Consider the following 25,768-nt stretch of genomic DNA (forward strand, 5'->3'; position numbering starts at 1 on the left):
TTGGCTACAGATGAAGCAAAGGAGGAGGTGGCCTGGGGACCCCGGGGGGAGGCCGGGGCTGTGGGGGTGGTGCCCAGAAGGGAGGTCACAGCGGTCTCTAATGAGCTGGCCTTTCAGCTGAGATCCAGTTGAGGCGGAGGAGACCCCGCTCCCAGGAAGCCCTCCTGGATTGGTCAGAAGGGAACGGAGGCCTGGCTCTGCCCACCACCCTCAGGTCTTCTTGCCTCTTCCCTTGTGCAGCTGTGAGGGATTGGGCTTGTGGGAGAGTGTCCGTGCAGCACAATTCTCTGGGTATTCTGGAGGTCGGGAATCAACCTGATTTGTCCAGGGGGAGGCCCGGGGGCAGGGCCTGAGGGGTGGGGTCACTGGGCCTGGCCCAGGCCTCCTGCGCCCCTTTGCTGCCGCCATCACCTACCTTGCTTGCCCCTTGGGCAGGGCATCCTCACTGCCACTGCAGGCTGCGATGGTCGGAGTTCTCCCCCAGGGCTGCACCTGCGGGGACTTCGAAGGACCCCAGAAGTGGTGACCCTCCTGCCCCCAAATTCAGTCCCTTTTTCTGCCTGGGGCTCCCCTCTGAAATCTCACCTCTGTGAAGCTGCGGCAGGTTGTCTGTTTAGGGGAAGGATGTCTCCCTCCCACCCTACAGGCATCTCAGATACTCTTGGAAAGCCCCAGGAAGGGGTGTGGATGCCTGTGGAGCCTTCTGATTGTGCTGCCTCTCCCGCTCAGCCAGAACTGGGCCATGCTCAGACATTTCATGGGGGATACATGTGGTTATGGCCACTTTAGGGCTGAAGGGACCTGGCTTTGGTTCTCTGATGGCAGAGCATGGCCAGGGGTGGCTCCAGTGTCACTGAGTGGGGATTGTGTGGGAACCAGAGCCTGCTTCCCCTTCCTTTAAAATACTCTATTTTTTTTTTCTTTTTTTGAGATGGAATCTTGCTCTGTCGCCCATACTGGAGTGCAGTGACACAATCTTGGCTCACTGCAATCTCCGCCTCCTGGGTTCAAGCAATTCTGCTGCCTCAGCTTCCCAAGTAGCTGGGATTGCAGGCGCCTGCCCCTACGCCCAACTAATTTTTGTATTTTTAGTGGAGACAGGGTTTCACCATGTTGGCCATGGCTGGTCTCAAACTCCTGATCTCAGGTGATCCACCCGCCTTGGCCTCCCAAAGTGCTGGGATTACAGGTGTGAGCCCCCGTGCCTGGCCCCTTTAAAATATTTTATTTTAAATGTGAAAAAATGCAGACAGGAAAGAGTGTATGTCAGATACATGCACAGTTTAAAAAGTAATAAAATGGATTTCTGTATACACAGCCCTAGGGTTGAGAAATGTACCTTCCCCAGCCTGGGCAACATGATGAGACCCCATCTCTACAAAAATTTTACAAAGATAGCCAGGTATGGTGACACACACCTGTAGTTCCAGCTACTTGGGAGGCTGAGGTGGGAGGATCGCTTGGGCCCAGAAGTTCAAGGTTACAGTGACCTAGGACTCTGCCACTGCACTCCAGCCTGGGTGGCAGTGAGACCCTGTCTGCAAATAATAATAATTTTTTAAAAAGTCCCTTTCCGCTGATTCTGTGCTCCTGGTTTGGCCTCCCCACCACCACCAGGACAAAAGTGATGTCTTCAAGCCAGACAGGCGCAGGGGAGCCCAGGTAGTCACACCCAGATTTCTGCCCCTGGAAGGAGACCCACTAGGGAGCTAAGAAGTGTCAGGCAGTGATTTCCTGGGGAAATTGAGGCCCTGGTGCTCTCCCAACACTGCCTAGGGAGTAGGGATCCCTTTCTCTCTACTCTGAGGTCCCTGGGATCAGATGAGGTTTAGCCAAGAGGGGTGGGATGAGCTGGCTAGAGGGAGGGCATTGGGGGCCAGGCTGGACAGGGACGCTCCAGCCTTTGTGGCTGCCTCCGCTGTCAGTCTCAAAGATGCCAGCTCAGGTGGGGCTGGGCTTCTCTCTTCTGGGGGTGACTGCACCTGAGAACCAGGTCAGAGACACGGATGCCAAACAACGGAACGGGCTGGCCTCCTAGGGAATGCGGCTAGAGGGACAGATGAGCTGTCTGGAGCAAAGAAGCAGGAATACCCATGTTGGAGACCTAGTAGGCAGCCATTGTGGCTAGGTGAAGGGGACCCCAGCCCACCTCAGGCCTGGCAGGCACTTTGGTCAACCTCTGAGTGCAGGACTATGAAGTGTGCGGCATTTGAGCCAGGTCACAGATGTTCAGAGAGGTCTCACATGTACCTGATGTCACCCAGCTAGGATGAAACCCCTCTGAAGCTTGACTACTCCATGCCCAAGTCTGCTTATTGCCAACACCTTTAGTCTTTCCCCAGCCCTGCCCTCCCTCTTGGGGAACAAGCGCTTTGGTGCCTCTGCAGACTGCAATGTTATCTTGGATTCCTCCAGTGATGGGCAGCTCACTACTACACCAGGCATCCCAGGACAGAGTTCTCCTCTCTGGATTTCCTGCCCCACTCTGTCTCCCACATGGTTGCTCTGCCGGCTCTCTCTGTTGGGAGACTATAGATGGGCTAAAGCTGGAGAATCATACTGCAAGATGCCAGGGCATTCTGCGGGGTGGCACTGCCTCCACCAGAATCAGTACTTTCTCCTCACGCTCAGGACTTAGTCCAAACACTCAACCGCTAAGACCTGTGGCAGGAAGAATTCATACCCTTAAAGACTTCTCTGGGGGGTGAGGCGGGGATAGGACCTTGCTGTCCCCTCTGCCTGGCCCTGTTTCCTTCTCCCCCAGACCCATACCCAAAGCCTACCCTCTGGCTGGTCACACTACAGGACCTGGAGCATGCCACAGGAATTATTATGGCTGTTCTGACTGCATGGGCCCTGGGAGAGGCCCCCACCTCCCAGCTCAGGGTGGCCCTGCCCTGCCTTCTGAGCCTGGGCTGGGGTCTGGGGTCATTCGGGAAGCTGGTGGCCAGTGGTGGGGGTTCCAGGGGATTGCCTGCACTACATAATGGCTTAGGAAATTACAGTTGAGTTCCGTGTACTCCAGGGAGTTAGCTCATATTCCTCTGACTTCTGGTCCTTTTGAAGCATCACCTGTTTCCCCTAATACTCCAGCCTCAGTTTCCCCATCTCATGCCAGCCCTCCAAACCTCAGATGAAAGCCTAGAGCTGCACATGCCCCTCCTCTGGACTAGCTCTCGGGGGACCTTGTTTTCCCAGGCAGGCTGGCTTCTCAGGGCAAGGACTGTTTTCTGTCTGGTTCCAGCCTCTTGTCATGCCTAGGTGGACAAATGGGGAGCCAGTGAGGTGAGCACCCTGGGGAGGGGTTGCAGAAAAGCACATGATGGCTCTTCTTAACCTCTGGGTGACATTTAGCATTTCCTCCCATCTTGAATGCAAGCAGCATTCCCAAAAAGCAGTATTAGCAGTACCTGTGGTTTTTGTTGCTGAAATATCAGAACTTTTCATCTCAGAGCTGTTGCATGAAATCTGTAAAGATATTTTTCTCTTTTTTATTTTTATTTTTAAAGACAAGGTGTTTCTTGGGCTGGTCTTGAACTCCTGGGAAAGTGACCTTCCTAACCCAGCCTTCCAAAGTGCTGGCAGTACAGGGGGGCACTAGCACGCCCGGCTGGAAATACTGTTTAAACTCCCTGATCAACTGAAGTGACAGAGGTGGCCTGGTTTTAACATTTCAGGTGCTAATAACAAAAGAAGTTCTGACTCTGGGTACACGTACTGATCCACTCCTGCCATCAGGATAACAAATACATGGCATCCCCAAAGTGACATGCCACAAGTCTTAAAGCGTCTGATGACGCCATTTCTCCAGTCCGGTGCATCACTTATCTTAGGCATTGGTGAAACCCTACTTGGCTAGAGTGGTGCCTGCCTGCACACATGAGCCTTCTCCCTGTCCTGGACTCAGATAGTGGCCCTGACTGTGGGCCTCTGCCTACTTTCAGACACTCCCTTCTGCCCGTGAGACTTTGGCAAGTTGTCTGCCTGCCAACTCCCCACCCTAATACCTTGCCTTCCTTCCCTCCTTCCCTCCCTCCCTCCTTCCTTCTGTCACCCCAGATGGAGTAGAGTGGCATGATAATGGCCATTTGAGCCTTGAGACCCCGGGGGGATCCTGGGGGAGAGGGATCTTTCCCGTCTACTTCCAGGCTGGACGTCAGAACCTGGGATTCTGTAAAGTGACCAACTTTGCCCCACAGCTCGGGGCCTGCCTGGGATCTCCTTGGCCACTGTCGAGACCTGTATCTGAGCTCAGAGCCCTGGGAATGAACTGGGTGCTGCCCCAGGGATTTGAAAAGACATAGCTGAAGGTGTGGAGCTACTTTACTCTAGGGCCTTTTTGAGTCAGAGCTCTCTGGGGGCAACCAGGGACTGGGGGACAGACAGGGTGTCTGTGGCAGGGGACACAGCCAGCCTAGTGGCCGGGGCCAACACAGAAGAACAGATTGCAGCTCCAAATGTAGAAGCATCTTGGCAGTGAGCTACCATTGCTGTGGGCACACAAGAGGCTAAGCAGACTTTTGACAAAAGGCTCTGCTTGTCAGGGGATGTTGGCATCAAGTAAGGCTTGTTTAAGGCGAGCCTTATGTGGCAGGAAGTCAGAGATGGGAGAGATGTGTTGGTGAGGAAAGCCGGTTGCGGGGGTTCCCTTTGTCCTTAGAGAATGACTGAGTGTGCCCTGTTTGGGAAGGGCAGTGTGGGTGAAGGGGCAGGAGTCTCATCTGGCTGAGGCCTGTAGGTGGGTGTGAGAGAGGTTCCACATGGAGGTGTGATGAGGACACCAGCAGGTGGCTGACCAGGGCATGGGACCATGGCAACCCCTGGGTGACGTTCCCATGAGGTGGTGGGGTGGGGAGTGAGAAAGGGGCCAGCCCCCAGGGATGGGGGAAAGGGAGAGGCACATTGTGAAGGTGCCTGCTGGGCTCCCCTTGGGTAAAGCTGTTCCTTTGAGACCCACCTCCAGGTTTTAGGGGACTGGAGTCTGTACCTCTCTTTCAGGGCTTCCTCTCCACCTTCCAAGCTTCTAGGCAGAGGCTAGCAGGAGGGGTACGCCTGGGCTGGGGGCCTTGTCTCCAAGATTCGTCACAGACTCACTCTGTGTGTGACCTCCCCAGCTTGGGGGCTGCATGGAGCAGTAATGTCTCAGGACGATATTGGGGACTCCTGTAGGGTGGTCAACTTTTCACCACCCCAGAGAAGGACACTAAAATCAAAGTGGCCAGGCATGGTAGCTCAGCCTGTAATCCCAGCACATTGAGAGGCTGAGACAGGAGGATCACTTGAGCTCAGGAATTTGAGACCAGCATGGGCAACGCAGTGAGACCCCGTCTCTGCAAAACATTAAAAACTTAGCTGGGTGTCGTGATGTATATATATTCCCAGCTACTCAGGAGGCTGAGGTGGGAGGATCACTTGAGGTCAGGAGTTCGAGGCTGCAGTGAGCCTTGATCATGCCACTGCACTCTAGCCTGGGTGACAGCGAGTCTCTGTCTCCAACAAAAAAAGAACAAAAAACCAAATGGATCTTGTTCCACATAGGGCAGACAGGACCCAGAGGACACAGCAGTCCGCAGCAAAGGCACTGGATTCTGAACAGCCCGTGTCTTGTTTGGGGAGAGGGGAACTGTTGGTCCCGGTATGTGGTCCAAGGCTTGGTGACAAATTCCAGCAAACGTTAGTGGTTTAAAACGGCAGTCCACATAGATTCGTCTCTCACAGTTCTTGGGAAGCAGGACCCTGGGCTCCATGGCAACCTGGTTCTGCTCTAAGGTCTCAACTGAGGTGTCAGTGCCTGGGTTTACCTCGAAGGCTTTGTGGTGGGGTAGGTTGGGCACCCCCCTTCACGTCCAGCTGGAGCCTTGGAGCAGGACCTCCTGTGGAACCAGGGTCTTGGCAGACGTCCTCAATGAGTGACGTTGAGACCAGGGCATCCTGGATTAAGGTGGGCCCTGGACCCGTGACAGGCGATCATCTAAGAGAAAGGGGAGGGGATCTGAGATGCACAGATGGGGAACCAGCCGTGAGAGGACAGGGCGGAAACTGGAGTGTGTGGCCATGTGCCTGAGGCACCTGAGCCACCAGGAGCTGGAGGAGGCTGTGCAGGGTCCTCCCCAGAACCTTTGGAGACAGCATGCCCGGGACACTTCAATGTGGGGCTTCTGGTTGCAAAGCTGCGAGGAAATAACTCCCTTGCTGCTGTGAGCCACCCAGGTTGTGGTAACTTGCTGTGGCCACCCTGTGATGCCAGTACACCTCCTTCACTCATGTCTGGTGCCAAGGCTGGGAGAGTCAAATACCTGGGGCTAAAAGCACTGGGGTTCCTCAGATGATCCTATTTGCACCCCTGCATGGAGTGTCTGCCCACACAGCCTCAGGGTCATGAGTTTTCTGCAGGCAGCCACCTGACCTTCCCAGCCAGGCATGTATCTCCCCCATGGGTGAGTTTGAGAGCAGGTTGGGTCCCATGTAAGGCTCAGGGCTGCTGGGCTTTGATGTCACCTGTTGCCACAGTGACTCTGGCTACTAGGATCAGACTACTCCCTTCCTGGGCACACTGTATCCCGAATCCCCAGAAGAACCAAGGAGATCCCCCAGCACAAGCCTTGTTGGGGAGGGAGTCCTTGGCGCACAGGTTTGAGAGAGAGAGTCGGGGCTGGCCAGGGGGCGTGGCTCGGGCAGAGGAGAGTGCTCATGGTGACCCTGGAGGAGACCCTTCCTTCATTCATTGCTCCCAAGGACAGGTGTTTCTAAAGGAAGCCAGTTGTGGAGAATGTTGGTCCTGCAGTGGTGATTAATGCAAAGATGCCCTGAACAAAGCAGGACACACATGCCTGCCTGGTAGCCCTGTCCAGCTGCTATTCTTGGACGCATGTACTTTTGTGGTGGGACCCGTGAATGTGTGGCTCCCAGTTCTGGGGCATACCCCATTGTGTGAGGCTGGGGGTCTTGTGGGGAGCCAGGCCCCTGGTGTGGGTCCCTGCACAGAAGCCCCACGCAGCCCCTGTTCTGCTGAGTGCGGCTGAAAACCCCCCATACCCACAGCCCTCTGTCCTCAAATTTTTCTCATTTTAAAAATTGTGGTAAAACACCCATAACATAGGACTTACCATTTTAACCTTTTAAAAAGAATTTAAATTTTTTAAAACAGGGTCTTGCTCTGTCACCCAGGCTGGAGTACAGTGGCATGATTTTAGCTCACTACAGCCTCCGCCTCCTGGGCTCAAGCAATTCTCCCACCTCAACCTCTTGAATACCTAGGATGGTAGGCAAGCACCACCATGCCAGCTAATTAATATATTTTTTCTTGTACAGACTGTGTCCTACTATGTTGCACAGGCTGATCTCAAATTCCTGGCCTCAGGTGATCCTCCCACCTCAGCCTCCTGAGTAGCTGGGATTATAGGCGAGAGCCACTGCATCCAGTGACTTTTTTTTGTTTGTTTCTTTAATAGCTGCCATCCTGATGGGGTGACCTGGTGTCTCGTGGTGGTTTTGGTTTGCGTGTCCTGAAGGACTCGCGACTTTGAGCGTCTTTCCATGTGCCTGCTGCTCTTTATAGATCTTCTCGGGAGACATGTCTGTCTTCCCTCTCATTCTCGCGTGTGGATGTCCACAGGCTGACCCCTCAGCTGCTCAGCCAGGCCCCTGCTCCTGTCCACAGGGCCCACCCTCCAGATGCATTCCCTGCCCGCCTCCTGCAGGTTCCTGTCCTGGGCATGGTGGCCTAGCCCTCTCTGTCTCCCTCTGTCCCTCCCTCACCTGCTTTCTTCATGGCATGTGCACATCTGACATGGTTACTCGTGTGATTTCTGTCTACCTTTGCTGTGGACACACCATGTCCTCAAGCTCAGCCAATGCTTGAACCAGCAGGCGGGTGGGACTATGCCAGGACTGGACAGTGGCTCAGAGAGGGGCTGGCTGGTCTGGGGCCTGACAGGCGGGAGGAGGAGAGGCCTGCAGCACCCATTGGAGGTGCATGGCTGCCCAGCACAAAAACAGGGGAGGAGGCAGTCAGGCGGGGGCGCTCCTGCCCAGGCCACAGAGCTTTAATTGAAACCCGCCCCGAGCATGACCCCACTCTACCGTGCATTCTTCTCTTAATTGGGGCCCTTCAGGAGGGGCGACTGAGGTTAATTAAAAAGCCCAGCTGAAGGCATTGTTGTCTTCCTAGCATCTGCTGCCAGCACCCGCCTGCCTATGCCCCACCTGTGCCCAAGGCCTGGGCTACCGGGGTGGGCAGAACCATGCCCCAGGGGCCCCCAGCCCCCATACCTGTCACTGCAGCTTGCAACCAGCCTAGGTGGGGGACCTTGCTCATTGCTGGGGCCTTAATGAAAAGGAGACTCCCTCTGGACACCCTGAACTGATGGGCCCCAGTGTTCCCACCATGGGAGAGCGAGGGCGAAGCTGGCTCTGGGACACCAGAGTACCTTGGCCTGTCCTGGCCTACTTGTGTCAGCTTCTAACTCCTACCTTGGGGGTCTGGGTGCTGCCCACGGCTCCCAGGCGACTGCACAGTGACCCTGCCCTCTCCCACTCCACTGCCCATCACCTGCAGGCCCAGCTACACACCTACACCCAGGAGACCCCTTTCTCAGGAGGCAGGGAGTAGCCAGGGCTGCCGTGGAAGGTTCTGGGTGCCACAGGAACATGCAGAGGGTGGGTGGCCCCTTGAGGGAGGCTGGCACGGAGGGCAGGGGAGGGCTGTCGCACTGCCCTCTCAGCGTATGCCCTGGGGCTCGGCCGCAGTGAGGGAGCCAGACTCCTTGGAGCAGAAGGAGCACAAAGAGGAACTAAGCAGTCAGGGAGTGCTGGGCCCCCTTCTGTCCCAATGGAGGGGGTGATAGATGAGGAGGTGACAGAGTGTCACTGTGGCCCACAGGACAGCCACCCACCCAGAGCCTAGGCACCCATCTGGGCCTCCCAGGGCTGTGGTCCAGCCAGAGGCCTCCACAGAGTCTGAGTAAGTAGGCAGGTGGTGGGAGGAGGCCCTGTGCACCTGGCACACAGGGGTGCTTGTGATCCAGGAGAGAAATGAACCCTTGGCAACAGCTGGGAAACATCTAAACGACCGATGCACTGGTGCAATGGACTTGCAGGTGCAGACAGCAGCCACACTGAGGGCTAGTTAAGGGGCCCCATTTGCTGACTAGGCACATGGCCTGGAGCCTGGGAGCCAGGCATCACCCTGGGCTGATGGTGTGGAAGCCCAGGGAAGCCTCTTGTGCTACACGGCAGGCCATGATGTCCAAGGGGCCAGGGTGGGATTCATGCCATAAAGGTGGAGGCTGCTTATCAGTCCCAGGCCGCAGAACAGGGGACAGAGGCAGGCGCCAGATCTCCTCCCTGACTCTGGACCGGCCCGCAAAGAAGCAACTCAGAGTGGGCTGTGGCCAACTGCACACCTTTAGGCAGCACTGAGCCAGGATGGCCTGAGCAGAGCCACCTATGGTTAGGCACAGCCCAGGAAAGTGCCCACACTAACAGGGAACAGACTGGCCTCTGACCCTCCACCTGAGGCAGGCCAAGTGACACAGAAATGGGGAGGTGACCAGGACTCTGCGTCTGCAGGATCCCCAAGTGATGCCCCAGACACAAAGTACACAAACCATCATGGACACTGAGCACGGTGCCTTGACACCCCAACAGCACTGTGACCCCTGCACTATCCCCTACACTATCCCCCTACACTATGCCCTACACTATCCACCTACACTATACCCCACACTATCCCCCTTCACTATCCACCTGTAGTGTCCCCCTACACTATTCCCCTTCACTATCCCCACTACAATATCCCTCTACACTATCACCTACACTATCCACCTACACTATGCCCCACACTATCCCCCTTCACTATCCACCTACACTCTCCACCTATAGTATCCCCGTACAGTATCCCGCCTGCACTGTTCCCCTCCACTATTCCCCTACACTATCCCTCTACACTATCACCCTAAACCATCCCTCCTACACTCTCCCCCCTACAGTATCCCTCTACAGCACCCCCTACACTATAGCCTCAGCAATATCACCCTACACTATCACCCTACACTATCTCCCCACACTATCCCCCTATACTCTCCCACGTACACTATCCCCCCTACTCTATCATTCTACACTATCCCCCCACACTATCCCTCTACAGCATCCCCTACACAATACCCTACACTATCACCCTGGCAATATCACCCTACTACACTATCCCCTACACTACTCCCCTACACTACCCCCTACACTATCACCCACACTCTCCCCCATACTATCCCCTTACACTATACCCTACACTATTGCTTCTGCAATATCACCCTACACTCTCCCCTTACACTATCCCCCCTACACTACCCCTCCCTACACTATCCCCCTACACCATCCCTCTACACTATCGCCCTACACTCTCTCCCGTACGCTATCCCTCTATACTATCACCCTACACTATCCCCTACACTATTCCTCCTGCTATATCACCCTACATTCTCCCCCTACACTATCACCCTACACTATCCCTCCTACACTATCTCCCTATACTACCCTCCTATGCTATCCCCCTACACTATGGTATGCCCCCATGCTATTCCCCCTACTCTATCCCCCGTACGTTATCCCCTACACTGTCCCCACTATGCTATACCCCTGCACTATACCCCTATGCTACTCCCCTACGCTATCCCCTTTGTTGTCCCCCCATGCTACCCCCTATGCTATCCCACTACTCTGTCCCCCCGCCGACACTGTCCCCCTATGCTATCCCGCTACACTATCCCCCCTACACTATCCCCCTACTCTATCCCCCCCTACACTCTCTGCATATGCTATCCCCCCTACGCTATCATAGTACACTATCCCCCTACACTGTATCCTACATTATCTCCCCTACACTATCCCCCTACCCTATCCCCCCACACTCTCCCACTGCGCTATCTCCCTACACTCTCCCTGTACACTATCCCCCTACAGTATCCCGTACGCCATCCCCCCCACACTCTTCCCCTACACTATCCCCCCTACACTCTTCCCCTACACTATTCCCCCGACACTATCCCCTCTCTGCTACCCCCCCACGCTATCCCCCTACACAATCCCCCGTACCATCCCCGTGCACTTTTCTCTTGCACTATCCCCCTACTTTATCCCCTGCACTCTCCTCCCTACGTTCTCCCCTACACTATCCCCCTACACTATCGTCTCGACACTATCCCCCTACACTATCCCCCACACTCTCCCTCAACACTATCCTCCCTTCACTATCCCACTACACTATCACCCAATGCTATCTCCCTATGCTATCCCTCTACACAATCCCTCTGCACTATCCTCCCTACACTATCCTCCAATGCTACCCCCCACACTCTCCTTCTACACTATTCCTCTACACTGTACCCTACACTATCCTCCTACCCTCTCCCCATACACTGTCCCCCCATACTATCCCCCTACACTATCCCCCCTACACTATTCCCCTACCCCATCCCCCCTACGCTATGCCTCTACACTATCCCTTACCTTATCCCCCTATGGTATCCCTACTGCGCTATCCCCCTACACTATACCCCGATACTATCCCCCTATGCTATCTCCCCTACTCTATCCCCCTACGGTTTTCTTCTACACTATCCCCCATGCTATCCTCCCTATGCTCTCTCCCTACACCATCCCTTATGCTATCCCCTTATGCTATCCTTGCTATGCCATCCCCCAACGCTATTACCCCTTCGCTATCCACCTACACTATCCCCGCTACACTACCCCCTACGCTATCCCTCCTACAGTATCCCCCCTACACTATCCCCCTACACTATCCTTCTACTCTATTCCCTTAATCTATCCCCCCTACACTATCCCTGTACACTATCCCCCTACGCTATCCCTTATCCCCCTATGCTATCACCACTATGCTGTCCCCCTACGCTATCTCCCCTATGCTATTCCCCTACGCTATCTCCCCTATGCTATCCCCCTACCCTATCCTTCTACGCTATCCCCCACCCTATCCTTCTACTCTATCCCCCTTACACTATCTCCCTACACTCTCCCCCTACTCTATCCCCCTAAGCTATCCCCCCTACACTATCCCTCTACACTCTTCCCCCCACACTATCCCCCTACATTATCCCCCATGATATCCCCATGCTATCCCCCCTACGCTATCCCCCTATTCTATCCCCTTATACTATCCCCCTACACTATCTGCCTACACTATCCCCTCTACACTATCCCTCCTACACTATTCCCCCTACACTGTTCCTCCCACAGTATCCCCCTACATTATCCCCCAACACTATCCCCCTACATTATCCCCCAATGATATCCCTCTGTGCTGTCTGCCTATGCTGTCCCCACTACTCTATCCCCCTATGCTGTCCCCACTACTCTATCCCCCTATGCTGTCCCCACTACTCTATCCCCCTATGCTGTCCCCACTACTCTATCCCCCTATGCTGTCCCCACTACTCTATCCCCCTATGCTGTCCCCACTACGCTATACCCTTAGGCTATCCCCCATGCTATCCTCCTACACTATGTTCCTATTACGCTATCCCCCCTACACTATCTCTATATGCTATCCTCCTACACTATCCCTCCTACGCTATCCCCCTACACTATCCCCTTTACACTATCCCCCTACACTGTCCCCTACACTGTCCCCCCTGCACTATCCCTATATGCTATCCTCCTACACTATCCCTCCTACACTATCCTCCTACAGTATCCCCTTTATACTATCTCCCTACACTGTCCCCTACAGTATCCCCCCTACACTATCCCTATATGCTATCCTCCTACACTATCCCTCCTACACTATCCTCCTACAGTATCCCCTTTATACTATCTCCCTACACTGTCCCCTACAGTATCCCCCCTACACTATCCCTATATGCTATCCTCCTACACTATCCCTCCTACACTATCCTCCTACAGTATCCCCCTACACTGTCCCCTACACTATCCCCCCTACACTGTCCACCTACACTATCCCCTTACGCTAGCCCCCCTACGCTATCCCTCACGCTATTTCCCCAATGCTATCCCCGTGACATTATCCTCCTACGCTATCCCCCTATGCTATTCCCCATACACTATCCCTCTATACTATATCCCTACTCTATCCCCCATGCTATCCCCCTACACTACCCCCTACATTATCCCTTTACACTATCCCCCTATGGTATTCCCCCTACACTATCCCTCTACACTATCCCCCTATGCTATCCCCCTTATGCTATCCTCCTACACTATCCCCTACAGTATGCCCCACGCTATTCCCCCTACACTATCCCCCCTACACTATCCCCCCTACACTATCCCCCCACACTATCCCCCTACACTATCCCGCCTGTGCTATTCCTCTGCACTACCCTGTCTACACTATCCATTCTTCTACATGCCCTGTACACTCTGGTCTACACTACTTGCTAACACTGCCCCTCCTGCACTCTCCTGATGTCCAGCATCCCACATCCTCCCCAGCCTTTGGTGTTGGTGCTACAGGCTGCCTGCTCCAATGAGGAGTGGCACTGCAGGGCAGGTGCCTCATGCCAGGCCTTGAATGGAGTGGGGAGAGGGCAATGCCAGTCTGGCCTCTTGGCCTTCTGCTATGGTGGGGTGTTTGGGCAGCAGAAGAAGACAGGATCCTGGGCACTGGCTCTGGGGCATGGTCTGCCCACCTCAGGCTCGTGAACGAAGGGGAGACACCTGGAGAAATCCACTTTTCCCAGCCACACATCCAGCCCATATGCCTGCGCCTGGACTTCCGTGTTTCCTGCTCCTGCCAGGAGGCCGGGCCTCGGCATTCCAGTTTGTAATTCTGCAGCTGGCCACTGGGTGGGCAGGTGAGGTGGGCTGTTGGAAGGAGACCCAGGCTGGGACCCAGCCAGGAAGCTCTGATCCCAGCTGGGTCTGGAGGGCAGTACTCCCCAGGGGCACCTGAGGGTATGGTGGAGCCTTTGCAACTTCCACTGGAGGAGGTCTTTTTGCTGCCGATGCCTCACCTCTTCCTAGAAGCTCTCTTGGGTTAATCACAGTCCCCTGCTTGTGAGACCACAGCTCCTCAGTCTGAAGGAGGCTCCCCTGAGCTGGGCCTGGATGGGATGTCCCACCCCTGCTTCCTCCCTCCCAGCTAGCCTGTGTTTGGGTGGACAAATCCTCCTCATCTTCGCACCATAAACACCAATTTGCAGGGCCCCGAGAGCCAAATGACTGTTTACTGTGTGTTCTAGAGGCTCAAATAAAAAAAAGAGAGAGAGAGAGAGAGAGACAAAAAGAGAGCAAGGAGTCAGCTTGGAGCTAAACAGCAATTAGCACCTTCTGCTGAGCTCCCATCCTGGCCAGGCAGGCGGGTGGTGGCTCCCAGGCTTCAGTGGGGCCCCTTCCAAGGGCTCCCCTGCTGCCATGGGCACCCACTTTTTTTCTTGGCATCCGCAGAGATGCAGTCTCAGAATTACAGGAGGATGTTGGAGCCCTAGGAAGTGTCTCCATGCTCACCTCCTCCTGGAAGCCCTCCCAGATGATCCCAAAGGCAATCACTGACAGCAGTCCAGTTCTGCAGGGAGGAACACTGACCTAGTCCCCCAGACCTTGGAAGTTGCTCCAGGAGGTCTTGCCTCTGGGCCCCAGGGCTCCGGACCCATGCAAGACTCCTGCAGGGACCTGAGTGCCCTGTCCTGAGGCATCCATCCTGAGGGTTTCAGAGGCAGAAAGGGGGATCCATGAGGGGAGGAGACTGGGAAAGAGGGCTGAGCTGTCCAGGAGAGGGGCTGGGGCCCGTGGAGGGTGGTGGTGCCACTGTAGGGCAGAGGGAACTAGGGCCCATCCAAGGTCTACAGCTGGACCTCAGGGTGAGACTGCTTCCCCCAGGACCTGGGATGAGGCTGTGTCTCCCAGACCCCAGGGCAGGGCCCTGTCTTCTCATATTCCAGGGTGGGGCACATCCCCAGCTCAGTCCAGGCTGAGGGTCCGCACTTGTCTTACCTGGACCCGCAGCCCAGGGTGCTCCAACCTCCTCTACCCTCCGCCAGTAGCCCAGGAAGGGCAGGGCCTACAGGTGGAAGGGCAGGGTCTCGGGACAGAGCCTGGCAGAGGGCAGAGGCTGGCTTAGCATCCCAGGGGTTCCCCTCTGGTTCTCCCTTGGACTTTCTCTCATGGCTTCTCACTCCAGGCTTCAGTGCAGGGTGGACAGTCCACCCACCGAGGCCCGCCCCGGGCTCGGGGACCAGGGTCCCCCACTCTGATGATGCCAGGCTCTGAGTGCACAGCCCTGATTGTAATTCCTGGTGAGAGGCTATTTGCAGGGGAAAGGGTGGAGGTATCCACCTGGCTGAAACACTGGGTAGGGCCAGGCTAGAGGAAGGCTCCAGGGAATGAAGTTACAGGGTCAGCTTATCGGGGAACCTGTGGCCAGGGCAGCCTTGCTAGGGCTTAGGAGTGGCTGATGTCTGATGATGCCTCAGACACTCCACCTCATACACAGACAGGCGTACTGAGGCCTGGATGGCAAGCTGGACCTGACACCATTTCTACAATGCCCTGGTCCTTGGAGGACCCCCTCCAAGGAAAAGGACTGGGGTGTGGCACTCCCAAGTCCCAGCTTCTCTTCCTCTTCAGGGGCGTCCCCCAGGCCTCGCCTTCCCCAACAATAAGCTTCTAGAATGTTCCTTCTTGAGGATGGCCCCAGGGACTGGAGGGAACCCCTATATTCCTTCCTGGCTGCTCAGCCTGTGTCCTGGAGTTCCCTGGAGGCCGTGACAGACCCCACTCCAACCTCAGACAGGCCGAGGAACCCCTGGGCCAAGGCCATCTTTTGGGCTATGTCAACTCCTGGGGTAGCAGCTGTGCCCCTGGGAGCTGACAGGCCCAGAGCTTGGTCAGGGGTCCTGCCCTCTCCTCTCCCACCCACTGGAGGGTGGTGATGCCAGGCCCACACTAGGGGAGCTAGGCTGGATGTGGAATCCGGTTGAGAGGGGAGGGGCCATCTCCACTGATGGGCCTCTCTGACCCCCACCAACCCAGCATGGCCCAGAGAGGACCCATGATGGAGCAGCGGCAAGGACCAGGACCGGCAGGGCCTCAGGGCACACCCAGCCCAGGCTCAGCGCTGGGGATGGCACTGGGCAATCAGTAAGTAGGGCCTCACCCCCACCCCATGTTGGGCATGGGGACCTGGAGCTGGCCTTGCACCTGCCTACTGCGGTCCCAGCGTCCTGGGGAGGCCAGGCTGGCAGCCTCCAGGCTCCTCCTTGAAAGGAGAAAACTGAGGCCCCAGGATCCTGAAAGTAGGTGTGGGGAGGGGGTGTCAGAGAGAGGAGGGGTGCCCAAGGTGAGGGCCAGCCACACCCCTCTGGGACTTCAAAGCCCACAGGGTGAGATGTGCAGGGGGCTGGGCAGGGGAGCCCTGGTGGGGTGGGGCCCCACCACCTCCGGGCCTTTTATATGGTTATTCCTGTCCTGTCTCAACTACCTGCGAACAGGCCCACCAGGCGCATTTCCTCCTTCTGCAGGGCGGGTGGGCAGGATGGGCTGTAAATGCCCTGGGGGGTGGCTTCTGAGACTGACTTGGAGGCCTGCAGGCTCTGGGGGGTTGGGGGCTGGGGCTCCGAGGGTGATGCTTGCCCTTGGCAGGTGAGGGAGGCCATGCACCAGGTGCAGCAGCCCAGGCCAGCAGGCCCTTGAGAGGGAAGACCTCCCTTGGCTCCCTGCCTTTTGCATAGAAGAGAAACTGAAGCCCAGGCAGGGGCAGGGCTTGCTCCTACACAGGGTGAGTTGAGGGTTTTACCTCCCAGCCCCCATCGCCTATAAACTGGGGTGTGTCCTATGGCCCCAGGGGCTGCAGACCAGCTGCACCCCATTCCTCAGAGACACATCCAGGACCTCTTGTGGGGTCACCCTCTGTCTGTGCTAGGGCCACCATGGGGATGAGGACTGCTGAGACCATCTTCACAGTGGTCCTTCACACCCGGCCTGCAACGGGACCTTGGGCTCTCCACCCAGATGGCCCCCTGGGTGTCCAGCAGGCTGTGTGTCCTCAGGCCAGCACCATCCCCTCTCTGGACCCCAGCAGTGGAGAGAGAACCTGGGTGCTGGGGATCTCTCTGGGGCCTCTGGGGCCTACCTCAGCTTCAAGCCCCCAGGTGGCCCCACACTCTCACACCCTCTGCCTGCCCAGCTGCCTCCCGGCTGGGTCAGTGTCTTTCATCTGCAATGCCCCCAGCACTGGGGCCCAGTAGGTGCCAATTAGGGTGGCTCTGCCCTGGGTCCTGACTAAGAGGCATGGTGCCCATGGGCCGGGGCTGACCAGGGGCTCCTGTCAGGTGCTGCCCTCCCCCAAGGACTGATGCTTTATGGCTATTGCTCAGGAGGGCCTGGCGGGTTGAGCGGGCTTGGGGTCCCCTCACTGGTGATGCACCACGGGGGAGAAGGGTCCTGTGTCCTTAGTCACTGCCTCCCTCGTTGTAGACAGCAGCACAGCTGCCCCCTGGGGTTCCCCTGGGAATTCCAGTTGCCCTGCCTATGGCGCGTCAGAGCTGCCCTGGAGCAGTGGGTGACCTGCCTGGGATGGGCGTCACAGCCCCAGACAATGAGGCCATGGCTGGGAGTGATATTGGGGTGCCCAGCAGACCTCGAAGCTGATGCACAGTTTTGGGAGGCAAGGGAGAGGGGAACCTGACCTCCAGAGCCCTGGACCGGGTCCCTTCTCCCCTGGCCCTGACAGGCCCTGGGTAGCTCTGTGCTCCCGTGGCTGGTGGCTCTGGAGAAGCACTCCCTCCCCACAACCACCCCAGCAGCCACACTTCAGCCCTCATCCCCTCCTAGGCCTGGCCTCCTTGACTGTCCTCGGCAGGGGCCTCTGCTTCATGAGGCTCTGCATGGCTGCTGCAGGCAGGGGTTGGGCAGTGGCCAGACCTGGGCAGGAGTCCTGTGCAGCAATCAGGGTATGCTAGAGGGCAGCATGCTATCTTGCTCTGTGGGTGCTATGTTACCCCACTATGCCAGCACTGTGAAGAGGCCCTGGGCATTAAATGGGGTGGAAAGACCTGACCTGGGGTGGGGAGGAGCAGGGCCCTGGTGGGGGCCAGGCTGGATCTGTAGCCTCAGGGAGGTGGCTGGGGCACAGGACCAAGGGGTCCTGGGGAGTGGGTAGTGAGGGGCAGGTAGGGGGTTTGGGAAGGCCAGGCTTCTGGTGGACCACTCACAAAGGTGAGGAGCAAGGCCTGTAGCTTGAAAATGGCGCCCAGAGAGGGCAGCCAGGCCCAATGTGGCCTAGAGAGTGTGTCCTGCTGGGCAGCCATGAGGGCACCTTGGAGCGAGGGTGTGGGGAGGGAGGTCAGCAGTCCCTCAGGCCCCTCTGCCCAGCCTGAGCTACATGCCCTGAGCCTGTGCCCTCAGGGTCTGGGATGGCAGGTGACTGGCAGGGTCAGGGGACACTGTGCCTGGAGGGGTCATGCCCCTGCCTGGGGCTGGCCCGTCTCTGGCTCTTGGGGCCGGGAGATTGTGTTCTCATGGCCTCCATGCCTAGGATGCTGGTGCACCCGCCCCACTCCTGGGGCTGCCTTGACCCCCGCTTCCTACCACAGGGCACACTGGAGGATGGCCAGCCCTTTCTGTTCTCTTCAGGCCTGGCTCCCTGCCGGCGTGCACATGGCCTGAGTATGGTGGCTGTGTTGGGCCTGGCCTTCAGGCAAGTGCACTGGTTGCTCCACCTCCATGGCTTTTTCCCTTGGCATTCACTGCCCTGAAGGTCTGGCTGGGCATCCAGACAGGGCCCAGAGATGGGCACAGGGACCGGGCAGGCATGGGAGGGCAGAGAGTGGAGCAGAGATCCTCGGTGGGGCTGGGATGGGGAAGGCATGGCCTTGAGACAGCCCTCGGGCCCCTGCTGCCTGTTTCCAAAGGCACACCCAGCACCTCTAGTGAGGCCACATGAGGGCTCCTGTCAGTAGGATGGCTTACCTGTTCCAGGGGCTCTCCCTGCCTTCCTTGGCTGGGGAAAGGAGATGGGGGCTCCCACAGGCAGGGCACCCCTGTGCACAACCCTACGAGGTGAGGATCCCAGAAGAACTCTTTATGGCCAGCCCCATCCCAAGGTCCTGCTTGGATCCAGCTGATCCTACACTTAGAGGCCACCAGCCACCCTGCCACTGTCCGCAAACCCAGAGAGTTGGGGGCACGTCCATAGCTGGTGCTGGGGTGTCTGCTGAGTGAGTATGGGCTCTGCGGGAGGGGAGGTGGTGGGCATCCTGCTGCTCTGACTTGTTGGGGGCTCAGCCAAGCCCCTTACCTTAGGGCTACCTACTTGGGGACTCCAGGTGCCTGCCGCTGTCTCCCTATCAGAGGCTCTACCCTACTCCAGGCCTTGGTGCCAGTGGCCATTCCCTCAGCTTAACTATCCTTATTCCTTCCACCTGGAATTCCAGCTCTGGAGGTCCCCTACCCATCATGGCCTTGGGGCATCCCCCTGCCTCTGGACCCAGGCCCTGAGATCCTGAGTAGGCATCTTCTCAACTCTCCCAACATTGTGCTGACCCACCACCAAAAATCCAGCCCAGACCACAGCCTTGATGGCTTGTTTCTGTTTTTTCACTTTTCCCATTGTTTGAAACTCACAAGCTATGACTAAAATAATTTCTTTCATAGAAAGAAAAGGAAAAAAAAACACAACACATCTATTCGTCTAACTCCAGTGGACAGTGGATATAGCAGCATCAGATATAACATTAAAACCAAAACGCAGAATTTGAGGCAGAGGATGGCGGTGTCCCCTCTTCTGGGCTCTTGGGGCGCCCCGCCTGGCCGCGTCTCCTCCTCGCACCTTGAGGGTGGGAGCCGGTTCACAGTGGCAGAGGCTGAGGGGCGCTGACCATGGGGCAATCAGGGATATGGGCCGGGTGGGTTCAGCGGCCTCGTATTCATTCCGGGGCCAGGCAGATGAGTTAGGAGGGGCCGGGCCATTGGCTCCAGGAAAGCGGACCTTTGCTCCAGTCCCGCCATGAGAGGCCAGGAAGGGGGCCGGCCCATCTCAGGGCTGTGGGACCTTCGCGAGCAGCACAGTGGGGTAGGGGGGGGTGATACCCCCCAAACCTCCCGAACAGCCCCCAAATGAGACCAGCAGTTCTGGGCAGCCTGGGGGGACTGGACCCCTCTTCCTACCTGTATCTTATATAAGGGGCTGTGGACAGGCGGAGGAAAGGGAGGGACGGGACGAGAGGCTTCTATCTCTCCTGTGGCTGGATGGAGTGCAAGTGGGGAGACCCGAGGGCAGGGAGGAGGGGCTGGGCAGCTGCAAAGAAGAGGGCGCAGCTGAGTAGCGCAGAGACGCGCGGGGCCTGGGGCGCAGCAGGCCGGCTCCCTAGGAGGAGGACCTGACGGTATGGTAGCCCGGGCAGGGCGGACCTCTTTGGGAGGGCCTCAGTCACTTGCCTCCGCGAAGCCCCGGTCCTCTCCCAGGACCGAGCTTGGTCTTGGGGTTGGGGGCTGGGAGGCGCTTCAGGCTTTCCCCAGTAGGGTTCCTGGTCAGGTGGGTGGTCAAACCCCAGGCAGAGGAAGGGGTGGCACAGGCGTCGGCGCGCCTGGAGCATTCCAAAACCAGGCGCTTGGAGAGAAGCCCTAGGATCCCAGGGGCATGGGTTGGGGACCCGACTCGCTTCATGGAACCTTCCCAACTAGACACAGGGGTGGATGGAACCTTACAGGGGATTGGGGAGGAGGGAGCTAGTGGGCTGAATTCCCTGCTCTGGATCCCGGATTCCTGGGCGGTTCCCAGGGAAGTCCCACCCGCGGAGAGAAGCCCCGCCCCATCGGAGCCTTGTCCCAGAGGAGCCCCACCCACAGGAAGGAGCCTATGCAGGCCACGCCCACCCAGAGCCACAGTCCGCATGGAAGGGGCCCTGCCCTGGTCAGGAGAAGCTCTGCCCCATCCAGGCAGAAGCCCCATCCACTATGAAACCCCACTCCTAAGGAGGAGCTCCGCCCCCAGGGAGGAGCCTACCCCAGAGCCCTGCCCCATCCTAGAACCCCGCCTCCTTCAGGAGGAGCCCCACCTGCAGGTAGAAGCCTACCTAGTGCCCCGTCCACCCAGAGCCACGCCCTCGCAGGAAAAGCTCTGTCCCACCCAGGAGAAGCTCCGCCCACCATGTAGCTCCGCCTCTGTTCTGGGGAGCCCAGTCTCCAGGGAGAAGCCTACGCAGAGCCCCTCCCCATCCTGGAGCTCCGCCTCATTCAGGAGGAGCCCAGCCACCAGAGAGGAGACATTGGCTCCAGCGAGGAGCCCTGCCTTTAGGTAGGAGTTCTGCCCCCAGGTAGGAGCTCCACCCCAGGGAGGAGTCCCGCCCCCAGGGAGGAGTACTGCCCCTTTTAGGTGAGAGTCCTGCCCCACCCAGGGAAAAGCCCACCCCCAGGCAGGGCCCGCCCCGTCCAGGGGGAGCCGCGGCCGGTGCCTACTTGCAGGTGTGCACGTCGTAGACGCGCGTGCACTCCTGGCAGCTGACGTAGCAGCACCAGTGGAACACGCAGCGGCACTTCTCCCGGCGCCGCTCCGCTCTCGCGTTGTGGCCGCGGCCGCAGCACAGCAGGTCGCAGCCGTCGATGCCGTGCGAGCTGACGTTGCAGGTCCGGTCGCGCGTGCCGAAGGAACCTGTCTCGGGGTTGGGCTCGCAGAAGTTGGGCGAGGCCTCGTAGTAGACCAGGTCACGCTCCGTGGGCACCTTGAAGTAGGTGTAGCGCGGCCGCAGGGTCTCCACCCATCCGCGGGACTCCCGGTGCTTCTCCACCACCATCTCCGAGGCGCTGTCGTACTTGTCCTTGAGGAAGTCACCGATGGCGCGGAAGTCGGGTTGCGACCACCAGCATGTCTTCACCTCGCAGCTGCCCGACAGCCCGTGGCACTTGCACTTGAGGTGCATGTGGCTGGCAATGGCCTGCGGGGCACGCGCAGGAGCCAGCGTCAGGGCGGCCCCCTGGTGCGTCTCCCCGAGGAAACAGCATTACATGTCCCCCGCAGCCCACTTGCTCCATAAAGTCCCCGGGCAGAGGGAGCAGACTCCCAGACAGGGCCCCAGGGCCACCCCCTTCCTATGGTGCAGATACTGGTGCCTGCTCCCTTGCCAGACCCAAGCCTTCCCAGGTCAGGGCTTGGGGGACTCCCCTGTCCCCGTCTCCTAGCTGAGTACTTCTACACTGTCTAGGGTGGAGTGAAGGAAGGACAGAGTTGCAGCGTGGGATGCCATACACGAAGAGCCACGGCAGTCAGAGTGCAGGGATGCAGGGGGATAGGCGTTCCTTCTGACTCTGAGGGCCCAGGCACTCTGCCCAGAGGAGGTGTATACGGCCTGGTGGAAAGGCAGGAGTCCTGAGCATGAGTAATGAGTGGCCGAAGAAGCTGGTCACTGTATGGGTACTACAGAGGAAGAGGAAGGCAATGTTGGGACGTAAGGGGACGTCCTTACCTGAGGGGATGGGGCAGGACCTGGCTGAGGAGCAAATGGTTTCTCCTACGGGCAGTGGAGAACTCAGCTCCTTTTCCCTTCTTTCTTTGGGGAAGGGGTGGGGGTGAGTGTAAAGGGGCATGTGAACATCAGAACAGTCTAGGTGGCACTGCACTGTGGCAGCCACTGGCCAGACAGGAGCCCGTGAGGCATGGCAGTGCAAATTCAGAAGTACTATAAGTGCCAACTGCATGCTGGATTCCCAAGACTTAGTGTACAAAAAGGATGGGAAACAGCTCATTCATAATTTTAATACTGACTACATTATTGAAATGATAGCATGTCGGCTATCCTGAGTTAAATAAAATTTAGTATTAAAATTTGTTTCTGGCCGGGCAGGGTGACTCATGCCTGTAATCCCAGCACTTTGGGAGGCTGAGGCGGGTGGATCACTTGAGGCGAAGCCCCGTGTCTACTAAAAATACAAAAATTAGCCAGGTGTGGTGGCGGGCGCCTGTGGTCCCAGCTACTTGGGAGGCAGAGGCAGAATTGCTTGAGCCAGGAGGGGGAGGTAGCAGTGAGCAGAGACTGCACCACTGCACTCCAGCCTGGGCTACAGGACAGAGTCCGTCTCAAACCAAACCAAACCAAACCAAACTGGGCTACAGGACAGAGTCCGTCTCAAACCAAACCAAACCAAACCAAACTGGGCTACAGGACAGAGTCCGTCTCAAACCAAACCAAACCAAACCAAACCAAAACCAAAACCAAAAAACTTGTTTTACCTGTTTACTCTTTAAATGTGGCTACTAGAAAATTTATAATGATCTTTGTGTCATTTGTGGGACAAATTATAATAATCCATGAGCCATTTGTGGCTCCCATTCTACTTCTATTGGACAGTTCTAATCTAAGGCTTCAACTGGGCTCTGGGTCCCAATCTTGCCTCCTCCTCATCCCCTTCTGGCTCTTTCTTGAACTCCTCCCTCTGATATTGACTGTTTCCTATGGGCATCTGCAGAGTAACATATGCCCCGCCCTGCCCAGTCTAGTTTATCTAATATCCATTTTGTTTCCTCTTTTGTTTTAGTTTTATGTTGGATCAAAGTTACATAGGTGCATACTTTAGAGAGTCCAACAGTTTCCAAGACCTGTTTAGATAAACAGGAATTCTGGTCCTACATGCAGCCCCTTGCAATGTTTACAACTCTAATAACACACTTATCTTGACACCTCTTGATTTTTCAGCATTAGGCATTATTTATTGGCCTCTCGCCATGGTGGATGGCAGTTAGTTTTCTCTCCTTACTCCACCATACTGATGTACACTTCCCAACCACCAACCACTCCTGCCCTAAAAACTAGCTTAATTTCACATCAGTATTCACTGCTGGTGGTATTGGGACAACTTTAAGTGTCATACATTATGATGACTTCTTTTCCTCAATGACTTTTTGTAGTTGGTATTATCAATGTACCTGTAACTGATTCAGCCCTCAATTCTCCCTTACTTATCTAAATATTCTCTTCAAAATGTCCAAACACATCAGCTATTCTATCAATTTCATCTTCTTGCAGATATTTTTTTTCCCAGAAAAGATCTTGTAAATTTTTTGGAATGTCCATGTCTAAAAACAATCTTTTCTACTATCCCACTTAATCGATAGTTTTTCTGGGAAGTGAATTCTTCGCTTAAAATTCATTTTTACATCTTGGAATTCAAAAGTATTATTACTCTGTTTTCTTCTAGCTTTCATTATTGCTCCTGAAAATTCTGGTACTAGTTTGATTCCTGATTCTAAAGCCCAAACATTCTCCTTGGCAGCTTGGAGGACTGTTCTATGTGGTAGGCTCTGAACTTCACAACAGTGTGTCTTGAAGTAGATCTTTTTCTTCTGTTGTTCTAGTCACTTCGTGGGCCTGTTTGGTCTGAAACCTGTGCTCCACAGTTGTGAGGAAGCTTCCTGCCTTGTTTCTTTGCTGACTGCCTCCTCTTTTTGTTTGTCACTGTCTTTCTTGGTCAGATCCTCCAAATCTTCTCCTTGCTCTTATTTTTAATCTCTCTCTCTCTCTCTTTTTTTTTTCTGTCTTGTGGGAGGGTGTCTCAACTATCTTTCAATTTGAAGATTTTTGCTTCTGTTATCATATTTTTAATTTCTTTTTTTTTTTTTTTTTTTTGAGACAGAGTCTCGCTCTGCCGCCCAGGCTAGAGTGCAGTGGCGTGATCTTGGCTTACTGCAAGCTCCGCCTCCCGGGTTCACGCCATTCTCCTGCCTCAGCCTCCCGAGTAGCTGGGACTACAGGCGCCTGCCACCTCGCCCGGCTAGTTTTTTTGTATTTTTTAGTAGAGACAGGGTTTCACCGTGTCAGCCAGGATGGTCTCGATCTCCTGACCTCGTGATCCGCCCGTCTCGGCCTCCCAAAGTGCTGGGATTACAGGCTTGAGCCACCGCGCCCGGCCCATATTTTTAATTTCTAAGAGCTCTTTTGTAACCTGAATGTTTAAAATTACCATCCTGTTCCAATTTCATGGATATAGTGTTTTATCTCTTTGGGGATATTAATGATCATCCTTTGAAGTTTCATCTCTCTTTACAATGTCTCTTTCCCATAAATTTTGTTTGAGTTTGTTTGTTTTGGACTCTGCCATTGTTGTTGTTAGAGGCCTTCCTTAGAGGTCTGATGATCCTTGGCTGTCTGCTCATATTTAAACATGGGACACTAAAAATCTTATTGGAAGTTCCTGTACATGGGAGAGACTTGTCAGTTTTGGTCCTCTCTATAGAGTGATCTAGCTGCATTGCTTTATTGGGACCTTCCACAAGTCACTGTCTTGAAGTCTCTTTTGAGTTGGTCAGAGTCCCCAGAGCAGAATCTTCCATCCTCTTGCCTGGAGGATAACTAGGGTTCACAGCTAGCATTAGGAAATCAGGAGGAGAGAGAAAGGCATGAACTTCCATATGTAGAGAGAAAATTTTCACTTTGGAAGCTTTACTCTGAGATGTGCTTGGCGTCCCTCAGATCAGAGACCTCTGCTTTGCAGAAAACAAACCTCCAGACTTCAGCCACAGGGAAAGGAGAGGCTGCTGCTTGGCTACAAAGAGTTGGGTAGTGGAGTGAGTGGGCTATAAAGGACTCTGAAAATCACCTTTCAACCAATCTTCCTGTTTTCAGTCCCATATTTATCTCAACTTATCAAGATATCAGATACTGGGAATTCCTAGACTGGTTCTCAAATTTCTCCTCTACTGGCTTAAGACTCAGTTTTCTTGGGTCCGCTTGAGGATTCATCTATCTGCTTTTAGCTTTCAAAGTTTTGTTAGCATTGTTTCCTCTTTATTTTCTGTATTCTCACG

At 55.8% G+C, this 25,768-nt stretch overlaps 2 protein-coding genes across 21 annotated transcripts in view; both read right to left on the reverse strand.

The window, feature by feature from the left end:
* The window catches only part of GUK1 (guanylate kinase 1), a 359,169-nt gene that overhangs the window by 66,431 nt on the left and 266,970 nt on the right, over nt 1–25,768 (reverse strand). Inside the window, exon 1 of one of the 20 annotated variants that reach the window (XM_050759432.1) lies at nt 20,062–20,065. The exons of 12 other annotated variants lie outside the window; for them this stretch is intronic. The gene's annotated coding sequence lies outside the window, so the exon portion shown is untranslated. Of the gene's footprint in view, nt 1–7,026; nt 7,032–10,070; nt 10,075–10,097; nt 10,102–10,253; nt 10,258–10,787; nt 10,792–12,043; nt 12,048–12,147; nt 12,152–20,061; nt 20,066–25,768 lie in introns of those variants that run through there. 7 more of the 20 variants (XM_050759382.1, XM_050759423.1, XM_050759390.1 and 4 more) reach the window with 7 other exon arrangements.
* WNT3A (Wnt family member 3A) overlaps nt 21,381–25,768 on the reverse strand; it is a 53,343-nt gene continuing 48,955 nt past the window's right edge. Inside the window, exon 4 of the mRNA XM_050758342.1 lies at nt 21,381–21,905. Coding sequence (XP_050614299.1) covers nt 21,426–21,905 — 480 coding nt within the window. The 3' untranslated portion in view covers nt 21,381–21,425. The remainder of the gene's footprint in view (nt 21,906–25,768) is intronic.

This window comes from Macaca thibetana, chromosome 1 (genome assembly GCF_024542745.1).
Source record: "Macaca thibetana thibetana isolate TM-01 chromosome 1, ASM2454274v1, whole genome shotgun sequence".
NCBI lineage: Eukaryota > Metazoa > Chordata > Mammalia > Primates > Cercopithecidae > Macaca > Macaca thibetana.